Source organism: Triturus cristatus, chromosome 6 (genome assembly GCF_964204655.1).
Source record: "Triturus cristatus chromosome 6, aTriCri1.1, whole genome shotgun sequence".
NCBI lineage: Eukaryota > Metazoa > Chordata > Amphibia > Caudata > Salamandridae > Triturus > Triturus cristatus.
This window is the reverse complement of record NC_140589.1, coordinates 147,657,084-147,676,130: the sequence shown is the minus strand read 5'-3', so window position 1 is coordinate 147,676,130 and position 19,047 is coordinate 147,657,084. Positions and strand designations below refer to the sequence as shown.

The 19,047-nt window shown below is 48.1% G+C and overlaps 1 protein-coding gene across 1 annotated transcript in view; it reads right to left on the bottom strand.

Moving 5' to 3' along the window:
* WDR43 (WD repeat domain 43) overlaps positions 1-19,047 on the bottom strand; it is a 366,881-nt gene that overhangs the window by 59,514 nt on the left and 288,320 nt on the right. Inside the window, exon 14 of the mRNA XM_085610376.1 lies at positions 892-955. Coding sequence (XP_085466502.1) covers positions 892-955 — 64 coding nt within the window. The remainder of the gene's footprint in view (positions 1-891; positions 956-19,047) is intronic.

Genomic DNA, 19,047 nt, shown 5'->3' with positions numbered 1-19,047 from the left:
CCCCTGCCTCCCATAGGATAACATTGGGCCTAACTCACTCTGCACCCGGCTGCCCCTGTGCCGCTGAGGGTGTAACAACTGTACTTACATGACCCCCCCCCCCCCGAGTCTATGCCTAGAACCTTAACTCTGCCAGTCGAGTACTTACCCGAAAGTAAGTAACCCAATTTTCCTCCATAGGGTAACATTGACTGGTTTCTTCTGAAATTTCTTCTAAGGGTGGAGTTTCCAAAACTTAAAATATTCACCTAAAATCAACCGAGTAACGAAAACGAAAATACTCACCTGCTATTAGGAGAGATCCCAGTGCTGGATCTTGGCGCCCAGCACTGACCCTGAAAAGTTCTCACAACTGTACTTACCATTAACCCAAATTTCTTCCATAGGAAATCATTGACTGTTTCTCTGTGAAATTTTTTCTAAGTGTCGATTTTTGCAAACTACAAATATTCTTTAAAAATCGTACCAACTCTGAAAACGTAATTGCTTACCTGTTTTAGATTGAGGTCCCAGGTCCCAGCAATCTGAGGAGGAGTTTTTGACCTGGTTCGTTGTGGGCCAAAGTGAGGGACCACAGGACATCATGACCAACATTTAATTGAACAAAAACAACTTAAAAACGTTTTCTCTCAACCCTTGGTAGGAGTGTGCAGAACATGTGTATCTAGAGACATAGTACAAACATTTTATGTGCTTTTGAAGTGTCAACTAAATGAAACCTTTTACATTCCATATATATGTAAGATAACTTTGCAAGTAGAATAGAAATAATCTGCTTTCTACTTTGAGAAATTGGGGACGTTATGCCACACCATACTTCTCAACACAAGGGAAGTAAGTACCTGATGTTAAGTCTGGGTGCAGACAAGCAATGGATTGAACAGTACTTACTGTAGTAAGATATGAAGCATGCAGAGTGAATACAGCCTTTATCCACCGGACCATGAGAATAGCACTGAAGAATAAATGAATAAAACATATGCAGTGTTAAAAGCATAGAACTGACATACAAGTAATTCTACACGGGATAAAGTACACTCCATTCTTAAAGGATTATGTTACTTACCCTGTAAGCATCTGTTCTTGCCATGCAGAGCTGTACCTTCACATGCTTTGCATACTCCTGCCATCTTAGGTTGGGTCGAGATGTGTGCAAGCTGTTTTTCCTAAAAGAAGTCTTGAGTCATGAGGTAAAGTGACTCCTCCTGGTGATAAGATGCATGGGCATAGTCTCCATTATTAGATTGCTTCCCCGCAAGCAGGTGAGAATGGAGTGTAAGCGAGCGTGAGTAAAGAGATGTCCATGCGTATGCAAAGGTAAACTAACTGCAACGGCCACAGGTGTCCGGGGCGGAGGGTGGGCGCATGTGAATCTACAGAACCACATGCCAAGGACAGATACTAACAGGGTACAAAACAAAAACGTTCGAGGCATGTGTGGCTGTAGATACACATGCTTTGCATAGACTGAAAAGGAGTGCCCTTTAAAAGTGGTGGCTAACCTGTGGGTGTTGCAGTTGTTTAGAAAATGTATGTAGCACTGCCTGACCTGCATTAGCTTACTGACATGCTAGAACACCCACACAATAATGCTTTGTGAAAGTGGGTGGCGTTTTACATAGGACAGCTAGAGGTATATTTTCCAGGAAAGCCATGGTAGCCCCTATTTTTCGAGTAGTGTGCGCTGTAGGGGGCATTGGTAAAGTCCTTTTGGCTTTGGGGTAAAGTGTTTGAATGCATCTAATTATTCACTTGGCAATGACTGATGTGGATATGGGCTTTCCTTTGTGAGGGGGCGAAAAAGCAACAAAGACTTGTTTGGTTTTACAAGTCTTCAGTTCTGTCGATGCAATACATAAGAGCTCATTTAAGAGCTAATGATTGAAGAGAGCTTTCGGCAACAGTCTGGTTGAGGAAAGATCACAGGTAACTCAATTGATTGGTTAAGGTGGAAAGGAGAGACCACTTTTGGAAGGCAAATTGGGTTGGTGCGAAGAACCACCCTATCCCTATGTAGCTGGAAGAAAGATTCTTCTAGGACGAGTGCCTAGAGCTCACCAACACACAAGTGAAGTGATGGCAATCAAAAATTAGCCTTCCATGATAGAAATTGGAGGAAACAATTATGTAATGGTTCAAATGGTGTCTTTTGAGAACAATGTTACAGTCCCACATAAGTGCAGGTGGAACTTGAGGTGGAATCACTCTTAAGGCTTGATGATTGGTACTTTAAACAAAGTTAAGTGTTGTCTATTTTGTAGCTGCCACTGCAGCCAGATATAATCATATGGAAGTGAATCCAAGGCCAGAGAGTTGTAGATGGTGAAGGTAACAATGTTCTGTATTGTAGCATTGTGAGAAAGTGGCTCTTGACATGGTTAGCTCACACTTTTTGCCTGGTATTTGATGTATTTTCAATTGTAGTGCACAGGATCCCTGCTAACCTGGTCCACCTGTGCCAGTGATTCTTACATAAAGCTGCTCCACAATAGGCCCTTCAGGTCCCCTGTAAGTCCCCATCAAAGGGTACCTGTGTACCTAGGACATTGGAAATGAAGAGGGTTCCCTAGGCAATGTTCCCTCTAATTTTTTTCCTCTGTGTGCGGCAGAGTAAGGTCTCTGTGCACTGCAGTGGAAGCTATGTGCGCCAAGAGCCCGACCGTGCTTGTGGACCAGGGCTTTAAGTGGGATGAAAAAATGAATATGCTACTTACCAGTATGCATCTGTTCTTGGCATGTAGGGCTGCTGACATTCATATCTGTGCATAGATCGCCGCCTAGTGTTGGGTCCGGATGATTGCACATTGTTGTCCTGGAAGAGTCTTCGAATTATCACGAGATAGGTGGCTCCTCCCCTGGATTACAGTGCGCATGGGCATCCTCTCCATCCTTCGATTGTTTTTCGCCATTGTGGCAGTGATGGAGTAGATACAGTAAGTGATGACCATGCTATACAGTAATTCTGAGTGCTGCAGCCGCTACAGGCGCCGGGGAGGAGGGTGGGCGATATGAATGTCAGCAGCCCTACATGCCAAGAACAGATGCATACTGGCAAGTAGCATATTCAGTTCGAGGCATGTGGGCTGCTGAATTCATATCTGTGCATAGATTATATAGCAGTCCCTCCATTAGCGGCGGCTGCCAGTGCCAGCTGCAGCAGTCTGAAAAAGAGTTTTGAGAACAGCCTGTCCTACAGCTGCCTGCTGTTTTGAGTGTACATCTACACAGTAGTGTTTAGTAAATGTATGTAAAGTGGACCATGTGGCTGCTCTACATATTTCCTGTAAAGGAATGTTTCCTAGGAAAGCCATGGACGCCCCTAACTTTCGTGTTGAGTGGGCTCGTGGGGGAATCGTTAATGTGCGTTTAGCTTTTTGATAGCAAATTTGAATACATTTAACGATCCATCTGGCTATCCCTGCTTTGGAAATGGCGTTGCCCTTGTGTCTTGGAGAAAAGGCAACGAAAAGTTGTTTTGTTTTCCTAAAATCCTTTGTTTTGTCTATATAGTACATGAGGGCCCTCTTTATATCTAGTGTATGGAGCATTCTCTCTGCGACATTTTGTGGATTTGGAAAGAAAACAGGCAGTTCAATAGTCTGATTCATGTGGAACTGTGATATCACTTTAGGCATGAATTTGGGGTTGGTACGTAGTACAACTCGGTTTGCGTGAACCTGTATGAATGGCTCTTGAATGGTTAGTGCCTGGAGTTCACTGACTCTTCTTAACGAAGTGATTGCCACTAAGAAAGCTACTTTCCAGGTGAGAAATTGAATCTCACATGAATGGAGAGGTTCAAAAGGTGGACCCATTAATCTGGTGAGGACCACATTGAGGTTCCACACTGGTGCCGGTGGGTGTCTTGGGGGGAATCACTCGTTTGAGTCCCTCTAAGAAGGCTTTGATGGCAGGCACTCTGAATAAAGAGAGGTGCTGCCTGTTTTGAAGATAGGCTGCTATCGCGGTTAAATGTATACGTATGGAGCTGTACGACAGATTGCATCGGTATAAGTGTAAGAGGTAATAGATGATGTTTTGAATGGATGCATCCAGCGGGTTAATCTCATTGTTGTTGCAGTAAATGACAAACCTTTTCCATTTAGCCGCATAGCAAGCTCTGGTTGTGGGTCTTCTGGCCTCCTTGATGATATCCATACATTCAGGTGGCAGGTTTAGGTAGCCAAACTCTAAGACTTCAGGAGCCAGATCCCAGGTTCAGCTGTTGCGGATCTGGGTGCTGAATTTCGCCATTGTTCTGCGTTAAAAGTGCGGGTGTGATCCGCAGCCTTTGATGCGGCACCACGGAAAGTTCTAGAAAGGTGGTGTACCATGGTTGGCGTGCCCATGTTGGAGCAACTAGGATGAGTGTCAGTGAGTGTTGTCGCAGTTTGCGTGCCACTAGCGGTATTAATGGCGCTGGGGGAAAAGCGTACGCAAATCTGCCTGACCAGTTCATCCATATCGCCTTGCCCTGCAACTGTGGGTGCGGGAACCTGGCGGCAAAGTTTCGGCAAATTGCGTTTTCCCTTGTGGCGAATAGATCTATCTCTGGATGACCCCACTGTTGGAAGTACGGTTTGAGTACTGATGGATGTAGCTCCCACTCGTGCATTTGGTGGCTGTGTCTGCTGAGCAGATCCGCCATCTGGTTGTCTTTGCCTGGGAGGTGTTCCGCCATGAGGAACATGTTACTTTGAATGGCCCACTTCCACATGCTCTGAGCCAGATGAGACAACTGTGGAGAGTGTGTTCCTCCCTGCTTTTGTATGTAGTACATGGCAGTCATGTTGTCCGTCCGGATCAACACGACTTTGTTGCATAAGTGTACTTTGAATGCCTTTATGGCTAGGAAGATTGCCATCAGTTCCAGAAGGTTGATGTGCATCTTCTTTTGCTGTGTCGTCCATAGTCCCTGCACTGTGTAATGGAGTACATGAGCTCCCCATCCCTGGAAAGAGGCGTCCGCCATCAGTATTATTTGCAGAACAGGCTCTTGGAACAGTCGGCCCTTGCAAAGGTTTTGTGGATTCCACCAATGCAGAGAGTTGTATGCACGACCGCTCACCAACACTAGGTCTGTTAATTGTCCTTGAGCCTGATTCCATTGACGTGCCAAGCACTCCTGAAGCGGGCGCATATGTAGTCTCGCGTGCGGGACTATGAAAATGCAGGAGGCCATCATGCCTATCAACTGCATGAACACTCGCGCTGGAAGGGAGTGTTGAGGTTTGAACTTTGTGATCAGCAGTTGCATGCTGTTGATCCTCACTAAATTTGGCTTAGCTGTGGCTGTCAAGAGTGTTTATGATCGCGCTCAGGTACTGGCGTACGTGTGCGGGTTGAAGATGTGATTTTGGGTAATATAGTGAGAATCCTAGACTGTGAAGAAGGTGAATGGTGAGGGACATGTGGCTGGCACATTGCTGGGCAGACTTTGCCTGAACAAGCCAGTCGTCCAGGTAAGGGAAGACGTGAATGTGCTGTCTCCGTAGATGTGCAGCCACTGTCGCTAGGCACTTGGTAAAGACCCTGGGTGCCGTTGTTACTCCGAAGGGGAGAACTTTGAACTGATAATGGTGATCCTGAATAGTGAACCTGAGATATTTTCTGTGCGATGGGTGTATGGGTATGTGGAAATACACATCTTTCAAATCCAGTGTGGCTAGGAAGTCTCCCTGATTGAGTAACGGTAGAACTTGCTGTAGGGTGAGCATATGGAAATGCTCTGACAGAATGTAGTGGTTGAGGGGTCTCAGGTCTAGTATAGGTCTGAGAGATCCGTCCTTTTTTGGGATTAAGAAGTACAGAGAGTACACCCCTGTCCCTTGTTGGTTTACGGGCACGACTTCTATTGCACCTTTTTGCAGCATACTTAGTACTTCCTGCTGCAATAATGCCAAGTGCTCTACGGACATAGGACGGTGCTTTGGTGGTATGTTGGGTGGAGCGGACGTTAATTCTAGACAGTAACCGTACTGGATAATTTCCCTGACCCACCTGTCCGTGGTGATGGACTTCCAGACTGACAGGAACTGTTGGAGTCTCCCCCCGACAGGTGTTATGTGGTCGGGGGCAGGGAGAAGGCGTCACTGTTTGTTTTTGGGGGAGGACCTGGTGTTGCCGTACCCACGTCCTCTGCCTTTGGTGCTGGATCCACGATATCCACCTCTATTGTTTTTATCATAGGTACTTTGCGTACCCCCTTTATTGTACTGCTGCTGGGACCCCTGACCTCTAGCTGCTCCTCTATTCCCGGGGCGACGAAAGGAGCCACTCCGAAACTGCTGCGACTGCAGAGCCCCCATTGATTTTGCAGTTTGTGTCTTTTTTAATTTTTTCGAGGGTAGTGTCAACCTTGGGGCCAAATAAAAAGTCTGGGTTGACCGGTTGATTTAAGATATTGTTCTGAATTTCCGGTTTGAAGCCTGAGATTCTTAACCATGCGTGCCTCCTCAACATTACGCTTGTGTTGATCGCCCTTGCTGCAGTGTCGGCTGCATCCAGTGCGCATTTGATGGACGCATTTGTAAGGAGTTGTCCCTCTCTGATAAGGAGCTCTGCTGCCTCTTTGTATTCATCTGGCAAGTGTTGTAGCAGTTATTCTAGTGTGTCATAGTGTGACCTATCATAACGGGCCAGGAGTGCCTGGGTGTTGGCAATGCGCCAGATGTTTGCCGCTTGCGCTGCTATCCTTTTGCCTGATGTCTCCAGCACTTTGGACTCCTTGTCGGGGGGAGGAGCATCACCCGTTGTTTGTGAATGTGCTCGTTTGCGAGTATTAGCAACAACCATGGAGTCTAATGGTAACTGACCCTTAATGTACATAGGGTCTCCGGGTGCAGGCTTGTATTTTTTTTCGATTCTGGGGTTCAACACCCGAGCCCTGGTTGTTTCTTTAAAAATGTCTTTTGCAGGTTTCAGAACTCCCTTCAACATTGGCAGAGTTTTGACGGTTTTCTCAGAGGAGGCGAATGTGTCCACTAAGAAATCTTCCTCTACAGTGTCAGAATGGAGTTCCACTCCATGATTGGCAGCAGCCCGTTCTATGAGGGCATTAAAGGCAGCAGTGTCCTCTGTGGGAGATGTCTTTATATTATAAAGCTGCGTGTCAGGAGTATCTGGTGCATTACCCTGGTCGGTGGGGTCATCCCATGCCTGATCTGGGTCTTGCATGTGATCATCAGGATCGATATCCACCGGGTAGGTGGTATCATCCCCTATATAGTCCTCTTCGGTGTCTGCCTCTGAATGCGTAGGAGAAAAAGACGGTGGGTCCTGAAGGAAGGGTTGAAAGGTTTCATGAAGCACTGGTGCGGAACCTGCCGGCAGTTTTTGTTTCAAAGGAATCTTGTATGAGTCCAAACCCTTCTCTGGTGTGATTTTCCGCTTGTGGAGCATCAGCCTACCAGTGTCGGCGTCGATAAAGTGTGCCTATGACGGCTCGATATCGATTTGTCCAGTGGATAGTGTCTGTGTTTGGTGGACACGTGTCCGAATTTCGAACATTTTGGGTGCCTTGGGCGGCGGCAATCCAAATGTGATGTGCGCCGGCGCAGAGTGTGCTTTTGCGGCCTTGTGCGTTTCGGGACCCGACGTAGGTTGGAGGGTTGCCCGGTCCCTGATGCGTTGCAACGATGCTGAGACCTGTTGCAAGGGGAACGCAGATGGCGCTTTGGAACAGACAGGCACCTTGGAGGCAGGCGTCGAAGCGGTATCCGATTTATTCCCAGTCTTTGGGTCGTCGATCCGAAGGTGGGTATCGACGCTCCTCGGAGCCGATGATTTGGCAGGCGCCGCACCCTTTGATGTCGACGCAGACGGATCGACCACCTTGACCTTGGTGGGTTGGGCCGTAATCTTCGGTGCCATAGGCCGAGGCGCCTTGTGGGGACCGAGGGCCTTCTTTGGCTCGTCGCCGGAACCCGCCGTGGTGAGCTCGGCACCGAAATCTCTTTTGGTGTGTTCGGTGCCGATGACCTGTGCCGGCGTCGAAGGAGTGGAGGGCTTCCAGGCCTTTGATCTGATCGCAACCAGTTTCACTTTCGGTTTCGATGTAACCGGTGCGACGGACGGTTTCGGTTTCACTGAATGAAATCCAGTAGTCTTCGATATTAATGGCTCCTGTGAAACGTACGAGGCCGGGCCTTGAGGCGGGGCCGAAGAACTGTGTGACTGATCTTGGGTACGGCCCGCAGGCGATCCCTCGACCTGAGCCTTATGACGACTTTGTCTCTCGGCCTCCGTATCGACGGGTTGGCCTAGCTCTTCGCTGGAGCTATCTTCCTCGGCCCCAAGGGCCTCATTGTAGTCTCCTACCTCGTCGACGACGTCTTCGTCCTCAAAGATCACATCATCGTCTTCCGATCGAGATTCATGTTCGGAAGCGTGGCTGGAGTCTATGTCTTCTACGCTCTCGGCTTCCTCATCCTCGGTGCTTAAGATGTTGACCGGGGCAGGCGCCGATTGCTGTGCCTCCAATCTCGCTGCCTGCCGATTCCGCAGAGTCTTCTTCGAGCGGAACCGGGCGCAGGCCATACATTTAGACTCATCATGATCCGGTGAGAGACATTTGTTGCACACCGGATGGACATCGACGTGTGGACATCTCTTGAAAGGAGTCCTCGATTCCATCGTCGAGCAGTGATCGATGTTCGGACCGAAGCGGATCCGAAAAGCGTGAAGAAGGTAATAAAACACAAAATAAACTGGTCGATACCGAACGCGAACAATACCGACGAGATCTAAAGGCCTTTTGGCCTTAAACTAAAGTTTCCGAACTTGAGCTAAGATAAGCACATCCGAACCCAATGGCGGAAAAAAACAATCTAAGGATAGAGAGGATGCCCATGCGCACTGTAGTCCAGGGGAGGAGCCACCTATCTCGTGATACTTCGAAGACTCTTCCAGGACAACAATGTGCAATCATCCGGACCCAACACTAGGCAGCGATCTATGCACAGATATGAATTCAGCAGCCCACATGCCTCGAACCTGGGGGTCTCTCAAAGAGGCGTGACCGATGCAATTAACGGCGTGGCTTAAAAGCAATTAAATTAAAAATCTGTGCTTAGCATAGTGTGCTACCCGACTGATATTTTGCTTCTTCTGTCATTGCATCCAGATATATAATACAAGTAACATTACACCTACAAGAAGCCAGAACTATTGGCTTTGTCAATGGTTGTTTGTGGTATAAAGCTGTAAATAATATTGAAAATGCTTCTGCTCTTGTGGTAGAGGTTGTGGGTTAATACTCGAGCTGTCGACTTAGGAGATGGGGTTTGAGTCTAAGGGCCAAATAAATAAAAAAAAATCATGTAAATCGCTCCAATATCTTTGGGTTGAGTTTGCACTATATAAAACTTGCTGCATTTCTTTTCTAAATGGTGGGCTGTCTTGAAAGAATGTATGTTAAATGCAGCCCACGACGGATACTGTGATCAGGGGGGAGCAACTAGTCCCGAACTTCAAGGGGGAGGGGGGGAACGACACTCCCAGCCAAGGCTGGCCCTAGCACTGGTCACACACTATGCAACAGAGGTGCCCCCTCCCCCATTTCCTCCTCCTACATGAATTCCCTCACCACCATTCACCAACAATGCACTTCATCTGTATGCTGTTTATGGAAAGGAATATGCTACTTGCCAGTATGCATCTGTTCTTGGCATGCAGAGCTGCAGATCTATACACTGTGCATCGATCGCCATCTGGTGTTGGGCCCGGATGTTTGCAGTTTGTTTTTCTTCTTGGAAAGTCTTTGGAAGTCACGAGGTCTGTGACTCCTCCTTTGGTTCGTATTGCGCATGGGCTTCGGCTCCATCCTCAGATTGTTTTTCGCCAGCAGGGAAAGATGGAGCGTAGTAATAACAGTAAAGAAACCCATGTGTGTTGTATCTAAATAAGATAGACTGGAACGGATACAGGTAGCCGGGGAGGCGAGTGGGCGTGTATACATCTGCAGCTCTACATGCCAAGAACAGATGCATACTGGTAAGTAGTATATTCCGTTCGAGGCATATGAGCTGCAGATTATACACTGTGCATAGACTATATAGCAGTACCCAACCCTAGCGGCGACCACCGGCATCCGTTGCAGTGGTTTGGAACAGTGTTTTTAGTACAGCCTGGCCCACACTAGCTTGTTGCTTGGTTTGCATATCTACACAGTAATGTTTTGTGAAAGTGTGCGGTGTTGATCATGTCGCTGCTTTGCAGATGTCATCTAGTGGTATGTTTCCTAGAAAAGCCATAGAAGCCCCTATCTTCCTTGTAGAGTGGGCTTTAGGGGGAACAGATAGCGTTCGTTTTGCTTTGTGGTAGCAAACCTGTATGCATTTTACAATCCACCTAGCAATCCCTGATTTAGAAATAGGGTTGCCTTTATGTGGTGGAGAGAAAGACAAATAGCTGTTTGGTTTTTCTGAAAGGTTGTGTTCTTTGGATGTAGTAACGTAAGGCCCTTTTAACATCCAGTGTGTGCAAAGCCCTTTCCGCAACGGTTTGAGGTTGTGAGAAAAAGACTGGTAATTCTACCGACTGGTTTAGATGGAATGGAGAAATGACTTTGGGTAGAAATTTTGGGTTGATGCGGAGTACAACCTTGTTCTGATGCATTTGGAGAAAAGGTTCCTGTATAGTGAGTGCTTGTATTTCACTAACCCTTCTAAGGGAAGTGATGGCCACTAGGAAAGCTGTTTTCCATGTGAGAAATTGCAGCTCACATTTATGTAATGGTTTGAAAGGGGGTCCCATTAGCCTTGTGAGAACTATATTCAAGTTCCAGACAGGTGAGGGTGGTACTTTGGGTGGAATTACTCTTGAGGCCTTCCATAAAGGCCTTGACGGCAGGCACCCTGAAAAGTGATAGGTGCTGCCTGTTCTGTAAGTAAGCAGCAATTGCTGCGAGGTGTAACCGAATGGATGTATATGCTAGGTTACACCTTTGTAGATGGAGCGAGTAACATATGATGTGCTGTATGGACACATTTAGAGGGTTGATTGTGTTGTTGTGGCAGTAAACAACAAATCTTTTCCACTTTGCAGCAGAGCATGCCCGAGTAGTAGGGCGTCTAGCTTCCCTGATAATATTCATGCAATCAGGGGGAAGGTTAAGGTATCCGAATTCTAGGACCTCAGGAGCCAGATCGCAAGGTTGAGCTGAGCTGGGTCCGGGTGCCTGATCTCTCCATGGTTCTGGGTTAGGAGGCATGGTGAGAGGTGCAACTTTTGATGTGGTACTATCGAGAGTTCCAGCAGTGTGGTGTACCACGGTTGTCTGGCCCATGTTGGAGCTACTAGGATCAGTGTTAGGGAATGCTGTTGTAGCTATCGCACCACTAATTGAATTAGTGGGAGAGGTGGAAAAGCGTATGCAAATTTGTTTGACCAGTTCATCCATATCGCATTGCCTTTGGACAATGAGTGTGGATATCTGGTGGCGAAGCTTTGGCATTTTTTGTTGTCGTGGGTGGCGAATAGGTCTATGTGTGGATGCCCCCACATCTGAAAGAACGGGTGAAGAACCTGTAGGTGAAGTTCCCATTCGTGAATCTGTTGCGTTTGTCTGCTGAGCAGATCTGCCACGGTGTTTTGGACTCCTGGGACGTGTTGGGCCAGGAGAAAGATTTTCTGTGGAATTGCCCATCTCCATATGCTCTGTGCTAATTGAGAGAGCTGTGGAGAGTGTGTGCCCCCCTGTTTTTGAATGTAGTACATGGCAGTCATGTCTGTGCGAATGAGGACTGCCTTGCCTGAAATCTGCGTCTGGAAGGATTTTAGGGCTAGGAAGACTGCCAGTAACTCCAGATGGTTGATGTGGAGTAATTTCTGTTGCGGCGTCCATGTGCCCTGTACTGTGAGATGTAACAGATGAGCTCCCCAGCCGGAGAGCGATGCGTCTGTTAGGATTATTTGTGGAACCGGGTCCAGGAACGGTCGACCTTTGGAAAGGTTTGTGGTGTTCCACCACTGCAGAGAGCGATGGGTGCGACCGTCTACCAACACTAGATCTGTCAGTTGCCCCTGGGCCTGGTTCCACTGGCGCGCTAAACACTCTTGGAGTGGACGCATCTGGAGTCTTGCATGGGGCACTATGAAAATGCAAGAGGCCATCATCCCTATCAGTTGCATAAACACCTTTGCTGGGAGAGAGTGTTGACATATGAATTTTTGACGCAGAGCCTGTATATTTGCAATCTTGGCAGGATTGGGATAGGCTATGGTTTTTGAGGTGTCTATGGTGGCACCGAGGTATTGTTTTGTGTGTGATTTTACCAGGTGGGACTTTTGGTGGTTCACCGTGAAACCTAGCTGGTGAAGTAGTTGGATTGTAGCGGCAGTGTGTTGCACACATTGTTCGTAGGACGTGGCTTTTATTAGCCAGTCGTTCAAATACGGGAAGACGTGAATGTGCTGTCTTCTGAGATGTGCCGCCAATACTGCTAGGCACTTGGTGAATACCCTCGGTGCTGTTGTTACCCCGAACGGGAGCACCTTGAACTAGTAGTGTTGCCCGTCCACTACAAATCTTAGGTACTTTCTGTGAGCATGGTGTATTGGGATGTGAAAGTATGCGTCTTTCAAATCCAGAGTGGTGAGAAAGTTGTTCTGTGAGAGTAGTGGAAGAACCTGTTGAAGGGTTACCATGTGAAAATGGTCTGAATGTATGTAAGTATTTAGAGGCCTGAGATCTAGGATAGGTCGTAGAGTCTCGTCTCTCTTTGGAATCAGAAAGTACAGGGAGTAGACCCCTAAATTTTGAGAGAGACTACCTCCTGTTTTAGGAACGTGGCATGTTCTTGAGACATTGGGCGTTGCCTGGGTGGAATGTTTGGGGGGGGGGGGGGGGGTAGATGTTAATTCTAGGCAATACCCTGAATGAATAATTTGGGTCACCCATCTGTCTGAGGTGATTGTCTCCCAGACGTGAAGGAAATGTTGTATTCTGCCCCCGACCGGAGTGGAATGGTCTGGGGGGAGCGGGGGAAAGTCATTGGGTAGGCGGTGTGGCAGAGCGGGCGGTATTTGTTTTGCCTCTGCCTTTATTATTATTACCTCTGTATCCGCCTCTTTGATAACCCTTTGTGAAGGTAGATTGAGGAGGGGATTTGTAGGACGTGGATGCACTATCCGAGGAGTAGCCCCTGCCCGTGCCCCGAAAGGAAGAGCGGCGAAAGGAGCGCCTAGGAGTGTGTGACTGTAGGGCTCTCATGGATTTCGCCGTATCAGTATCTTTCTTCATCTTTGAGGGCTTCTCCAACTTTTGGGCCAAATAGATGTTGGTCGAATGGGTGGTTCAATATGGAGGCTTGTACCTCAGGTTTAAAACCTGAAACTCTGAGCCAGGCGTGGCGACGGAGAAGGACACTGGTGTTTATGGCCCTGGAGGCTGTATCTGCCGCATCTAGGGCACAGCGTATAGAGGTATTAGTTATTGTTTTTGCCTCTTGGATCAATTCATTAGCCCTATTTCTGTATTTTTCAGGGAGATGGTGCATGATGGTCTCTAACTCATCATAATGCGCCCTGTCGTATCTGGCCAATAGCGCTTGCGTGTTGGCGATACGCCATATATTGGCGGCTTGTGACGCAGTGCGCTTCCCTGACGCGTCTAGGAGCTTGGAATCTTTGTCAGGTGGTGGTGCTTCGCCTGACGCCTGAGAATTTGAACGCTTCCTAGCTGTAGATACCACTAAGGAATCCAGTGGTGCAGGGCCTTTAATGTATGAAGGATCTGTGGGGGCGGCTTTGTATTTTTTCTCTATACGGGGGTTTAGGACCCTGGCCCTGACTGGGTCTTTAAAAACCTCCGGTGCATGTTTGATTACTCCTTTTAACATAGGTAGAATGGCAGTAGACCTATGTGCATTATCGAGGGTGTCTAGGAGAAAATCTTCCTCCACTGGGTCAGTATGTAACTCCACCCCGTGGTAATGTGCCGCCCTCTGTAGTAGGTGGTGAAAACCTAACTAATCTTCTGGTGGGGATGGCCTAGATGGGTAAAGGTCATCCTGTGGGACATCGGGGATGTCCGGATTGTTATAGTCATTCCATGGGTCTGGAGATCCAGTAGGGGTGGTGTCTTGTGGCACATCTGCTGGATCATAGTAAGGGTCCCCTAGATCATCTTAGGTCTGGAGACAAGGTTGGAGAGCGATGAGGCAGGGGTGGAGAAGGTGGAGGTGGGGAGGGTGGAGGAGGTGGGGAAGGCACTCTGAAAGGGGAGGTAGCAGTGTCCTTCCTCTTTGGAGGTGGAGGTGGAGCTGGTTTGTCCAAGTGTCTCTTTTTTGAAGACAGTGTCAAATATCCAGTTTTTGGATCCTTGTTAAGTGTCTTTTGCAGAGGATCCGGTGTGAAAAGTTCTTGCGACACTGGTTGTTCGGTCGGCGCCGAGGTTTTCGGGGCCGGCGGCTTTTTAGGCTTGTCTAAGCCGTGCTTTTTCGGGACCTCCGATTTTTTGTTCGGTGCCGAAAGAGGCTTCGTCACGGGAGTGTCGGTGCCGAGGGCCTTATGATGTTTGGTCGGCACCGAGATGGCAGGTTTCGACACCAAGGGCTTTGGTGCTGGGCTCGGTGTGGAGGTGGAGGCCGATTTTTTCTTCGGTGCCGAAGGGTGTCTTTCGGTACCGCTGGTAGGCTGGCTCGAGCCCGAGCTGCCGGAAGGCTTAACAGGCTTCTTTACCGGACCCGAAGGTGGGGTGTGAGAAGCAGTATCCTTGGTCTTGCCTAGGCGCGAAGGCGTGACCAAAGCCTTTTTGGGTATCGGCGTGGGTGTGGGAGGGGGTATAGTACTCCCGAGGTGCCGGGGTGATGTCCTCCACATCTGAGTCGTCGGCCTCGGAAGCACTGAAAAGGTAGTCGTCCTCTTCTTCGATGTTCTGCTGTCCCGGAGCTTCGACGTCGTCCCCGAAGATGTCGACTGGAGCGGAGGTCGAGGAGTGCGCCATGTTGCGTCTGGCCCTTCGATCTCGAATAGTCTTTTTAGATCTAAAAGACTTGCAGGTGGGACAGTCTCGGGCCTCGTGTTCAGGGGAGAGGCAGAGGTTGCACACCTCATGAAGATCGGTGTGGGGGAATTTGGACCCACATTGAGGGCACTTCTTGAAGGGAGTTCTTTCCATCAGCCGAGACCGGAGCCGGAATAGGCCCGAAGGCCGCCGTCGACGACTGGAATCGAAGAAGTCCCGAAGAGAAGGTGATTAAGATTTATTATCTGAAGGATCTCGATGAGCGAGGATTTTGCGTCGATCGCTGAACTGGAAAAGTTCGGAACCGGAGCGCGAAGTATTACATCCGAGCCCGATGGCGGAAAAAAACAATCTGAGGATGGAGCCGAAGCCCATGCGCAATACGAACCAAAGGAGGAGTCACCGACCTCGTGACTTCCAAAGACTTTCCAAGAGGAAAAAAAAAACTGCAAATATCCGGGCCCAACACCAGATGGCGATCTATGCACAGTGTATAATCTGCAGCTCATATGCCTCGAACCAATGGTTCTGATGTGACCTCAAGGTCCATTTAGGAGCGACCCTCTAGGGGGCACTAACAATTGAGAGTGGGAAATTAATTCTTGGAAAGGGAGCGATAAGTAATGTACAAAAGGGATCGTAGAGTCAAGTATATACAGGTATTTATTCAAAAACAATAGTATTCAGGAGCTTACACAAGTGACAAACAGCGTGGTGTGAAAAGTGAAGGTGAAATTAAAATAAAACATCGGATTGACGACAGCAGTGCGAACTCCTTATAAAAGTTATACAAAGTAAAAAGAGTTCATGTTGTTGGGGGTCGACGGCATTTTGAACTCATTTATTTGAGTTCATCATCAGGACAAACATTGGTGAGCAAGCTGAATCTAAAATTATTGGAGGGGGGGGGGGGGAAGAAAAGGAAAAAATAATAAATATAAAAGTCTGATCCCTGGATATATTTATCATAGTTAAGTCACTATTTAATTTTAGAGGCTCCCTATTGAGTAAATATGCATATTTAGTTCATGCATACAATTTATATCAGAGTAAATCGTCATTTAGAAAAAATAGGTAATTAAGAAAACGAAAAAGTGTCAGAGAGTCATAATTAGTAGTCAGAAAACTAAACCAGATCTGACAGATAAGAATGCACTTGCAAACTGGGCAACATTCGGAGTTCATACTTAATGAGATACAGTCAGGGAAGGGAGTGGCGCGGTTGTGAAGAATTACAGGAAAATTCAGAACACAGCGGCGCTGATATGGAAGCACTTATGAACTCTAATCAACAAATGAGAGCAGGCAAGGCGCAAGGACAAAGCACGACTACCAGTGATAAAGGTACACTTACTGGGAATGAACGCAGTTAATTGCACATCATGGGTGGAATGCGCCTGTGAGACACTGCGGTCCTTAAAGTGAGCGCGTGGAAACCTGGGAGGGAATGGGTGGTCAATTAATTACCAGGTTCAAGGAGTGCTGCGAATGGGCGTGAAAAGCTTGTAGAACAACAATAAGTGATTTCTGCTGATTGCAGGCTTTTTGAAAGTATTTATGTTATTCACAGCGTCCATCAAGGGCTGTATTTAAGAAATACTTTCAAAAGGCAAATAATCGGCCCCACAGCTTTGCTCTGTTTAGAAAAGAAATGCAGCATTTTTAAAGCACGAACGTGTGCTTTCAGATGATTGTTTGTAAACTTGCTGCATTTCTTATCTAAATAGAGCGCAGCTGTGGGGCTGATTGTTTGCCTTTTTAAAGTATTTGTGTTAAATGCAGCCCTTGATGGGCGCTGTGACTAACAAATACTTTCAAAAGGCCAACAATCAGCACGGCAACCGCGCACTATTTAGAATAGAAAGGCAGCCAGTGCAGGAGCATTTTCTTCCTTACGGCGCAGGAACGCTCTATCGGGATGTGCTGTGTGCGCGCGCTTTTCACACAGCACTGCGCGCTCAGGAGAACAGAGGTGCGCGGGAGCACAGGCGCGCATCTTACAGGGAACAGTGCCCCCAAGGTACTCCTCACCTAGCCATCCAGACTACCCCTGCAGCATGCATGCCCTGGTGCAGACAAAAATGACAAAGTTGACATGGCTCACTGCCTGTGTGCCATGCCAACTCGCACTGCCTAAGGTATAGGTAAGTCACACCTCTAGCAGGCCTTACAGTCCTAAGGTAGGGTGCACTGTATCACAGGTGTGGGCAGGTCTGCATGAGCAGATTTGACCCTACAATATTTAAGTCTATTCTTAGATATTGTAAGTGCCAGGGAAACCATAGAGAGGACATGGGCTGGAAACTTGACAACTCCAGTTCCCTAGCACCATGAGGGCTTCTCTGAAACCAGAATTGTTTGATACCAAACTACTCCTCAAACCCACATTGATGCCGGTGTGGTATTTATTGAACCATGTACTCAGAGGTGCCCCCTGAAAACATGCCAACCCTGGTGTGGTCACAGACGGGCTTTAGGCAGCCTGCCACTACCACACGTTTCTGGACCCCTGAATCGAGAGCCCCTGCTTTCTGGGACCAGAAACAAAGCATTTCCTGGGTAAAGATGTCCCACCTCCAGCCCCAGGATGGCAGTGTTCGAGAGCAAAGCTTCAATGGCCTGCCACTTTTGTAATGCAATCCCCAGCCTCTGCTGCTAGCAGCAGATGGCAGCCCCTGGTTTAGACCCCCCACTTTGGGTGAGAAAGCCAGTGGGAAAAACGAGGAAGAATAGGAGGTGCGCCCACCTCTGCCAACTCCACCCCTAAGGTGGAAGAGGCAAGGAATATCTTTCAGTCCCTGCTAATTTGAAGATAAGGGGACCCCCTCCAATCAGGGTTAGGACTATGCCCCCTCCCACAGGAGGGTGACAATCAAGGGTGTAGACACCCCAAGTAGAGTGTCCATTGGCCCCACCTGTCACTCCCTTAAAACACCTCTAAATCTAGTATTTAAGTGACAGCCTCACGCCCTGAAACTAGATTCGGCCAACGTAAGGAGGACAGAGAATACACCGTGGAGATAAGACGGTCGACATCCACTCACTTTGCCCCAGCTCTCAAAAAACCTGTCAAGAAATGACATGTCCTGCAGTCAGTGACCTCCACACACCCCTGGGAGGACTGCCTGCCTTTGAAGACCAGAACTCCCAAGGACAGCGGCTCTGTCCACCTGAAACCAACCCAAGGGACTCTTGTGTCCTCCGGATTCGCTATCCCTAACCAATCTGCTCTAGACGCCTCTGGCTGTATCCAGGTGGCCGACCGACCCAGAAAAGGTTCTCCAATGATCCTGAGTCCAAGTCCAGCGTAGGCTGACCCCTCTTGGACTCCACGATGACACCTGCAGAGTGAATCTAAAGGTTTAGTTTCGATTCACACTAACCATGTGGAAATAATCTGAGATTTAACTTTCGAGTGGTCTTCGGTCTAAGATGGGCCTTAACGTTTTTTTTTCGGGAATGAGAAGACAGTGAGTACACCCAGAGTATCAGATGTTTTGGGACTATCTCTATAGCTCCTTTTTGAAGGCAAGATGTTCTTGTGACGTGTGGTGGGTGGTATTGTAGGGGGTGTGGTGTGTGAGTTCCAAACAAAACCCGTCCTTGATTATGAAGAGGACCCATTGATCGGTGGTGAGGATTGACCACTAATGACAGAACTGTTGTAGCCATCCTGACTGGATTAATGTGTTGTGGCGAGATGTTTAGGTAGTCAGTTGTGGAGGTGTTTTAGGGTTGAACCCACACCCTAGTCCTCTATTGTTCCTGTAGTTTGACCTGTAATATGCATCTCTGGAAAAGTGTGCTTGGTATGAGCCCTGCTGTTTGGGTCCAGTGCCTTTGTTGGTGGACGTACCTGCTCTGGCTGCACCTCAGTACTGACCCCTACGAAAGAAACTACAGTGTTGGTAAGTCTGGAGGGCTCCCATTGCTTTAGTGTCAGTGTCAAATGAGATGTTTAGTAGGTGCTGTTGCACATCTGGTTTGAGGGCAGAGACCCTGAGCCATGCATGGCGTCTAGTAAGGACACGGGTGCAACCTCCCACGCAGTGGTGTCTGCAGAGTCTAGGGCGCATTGT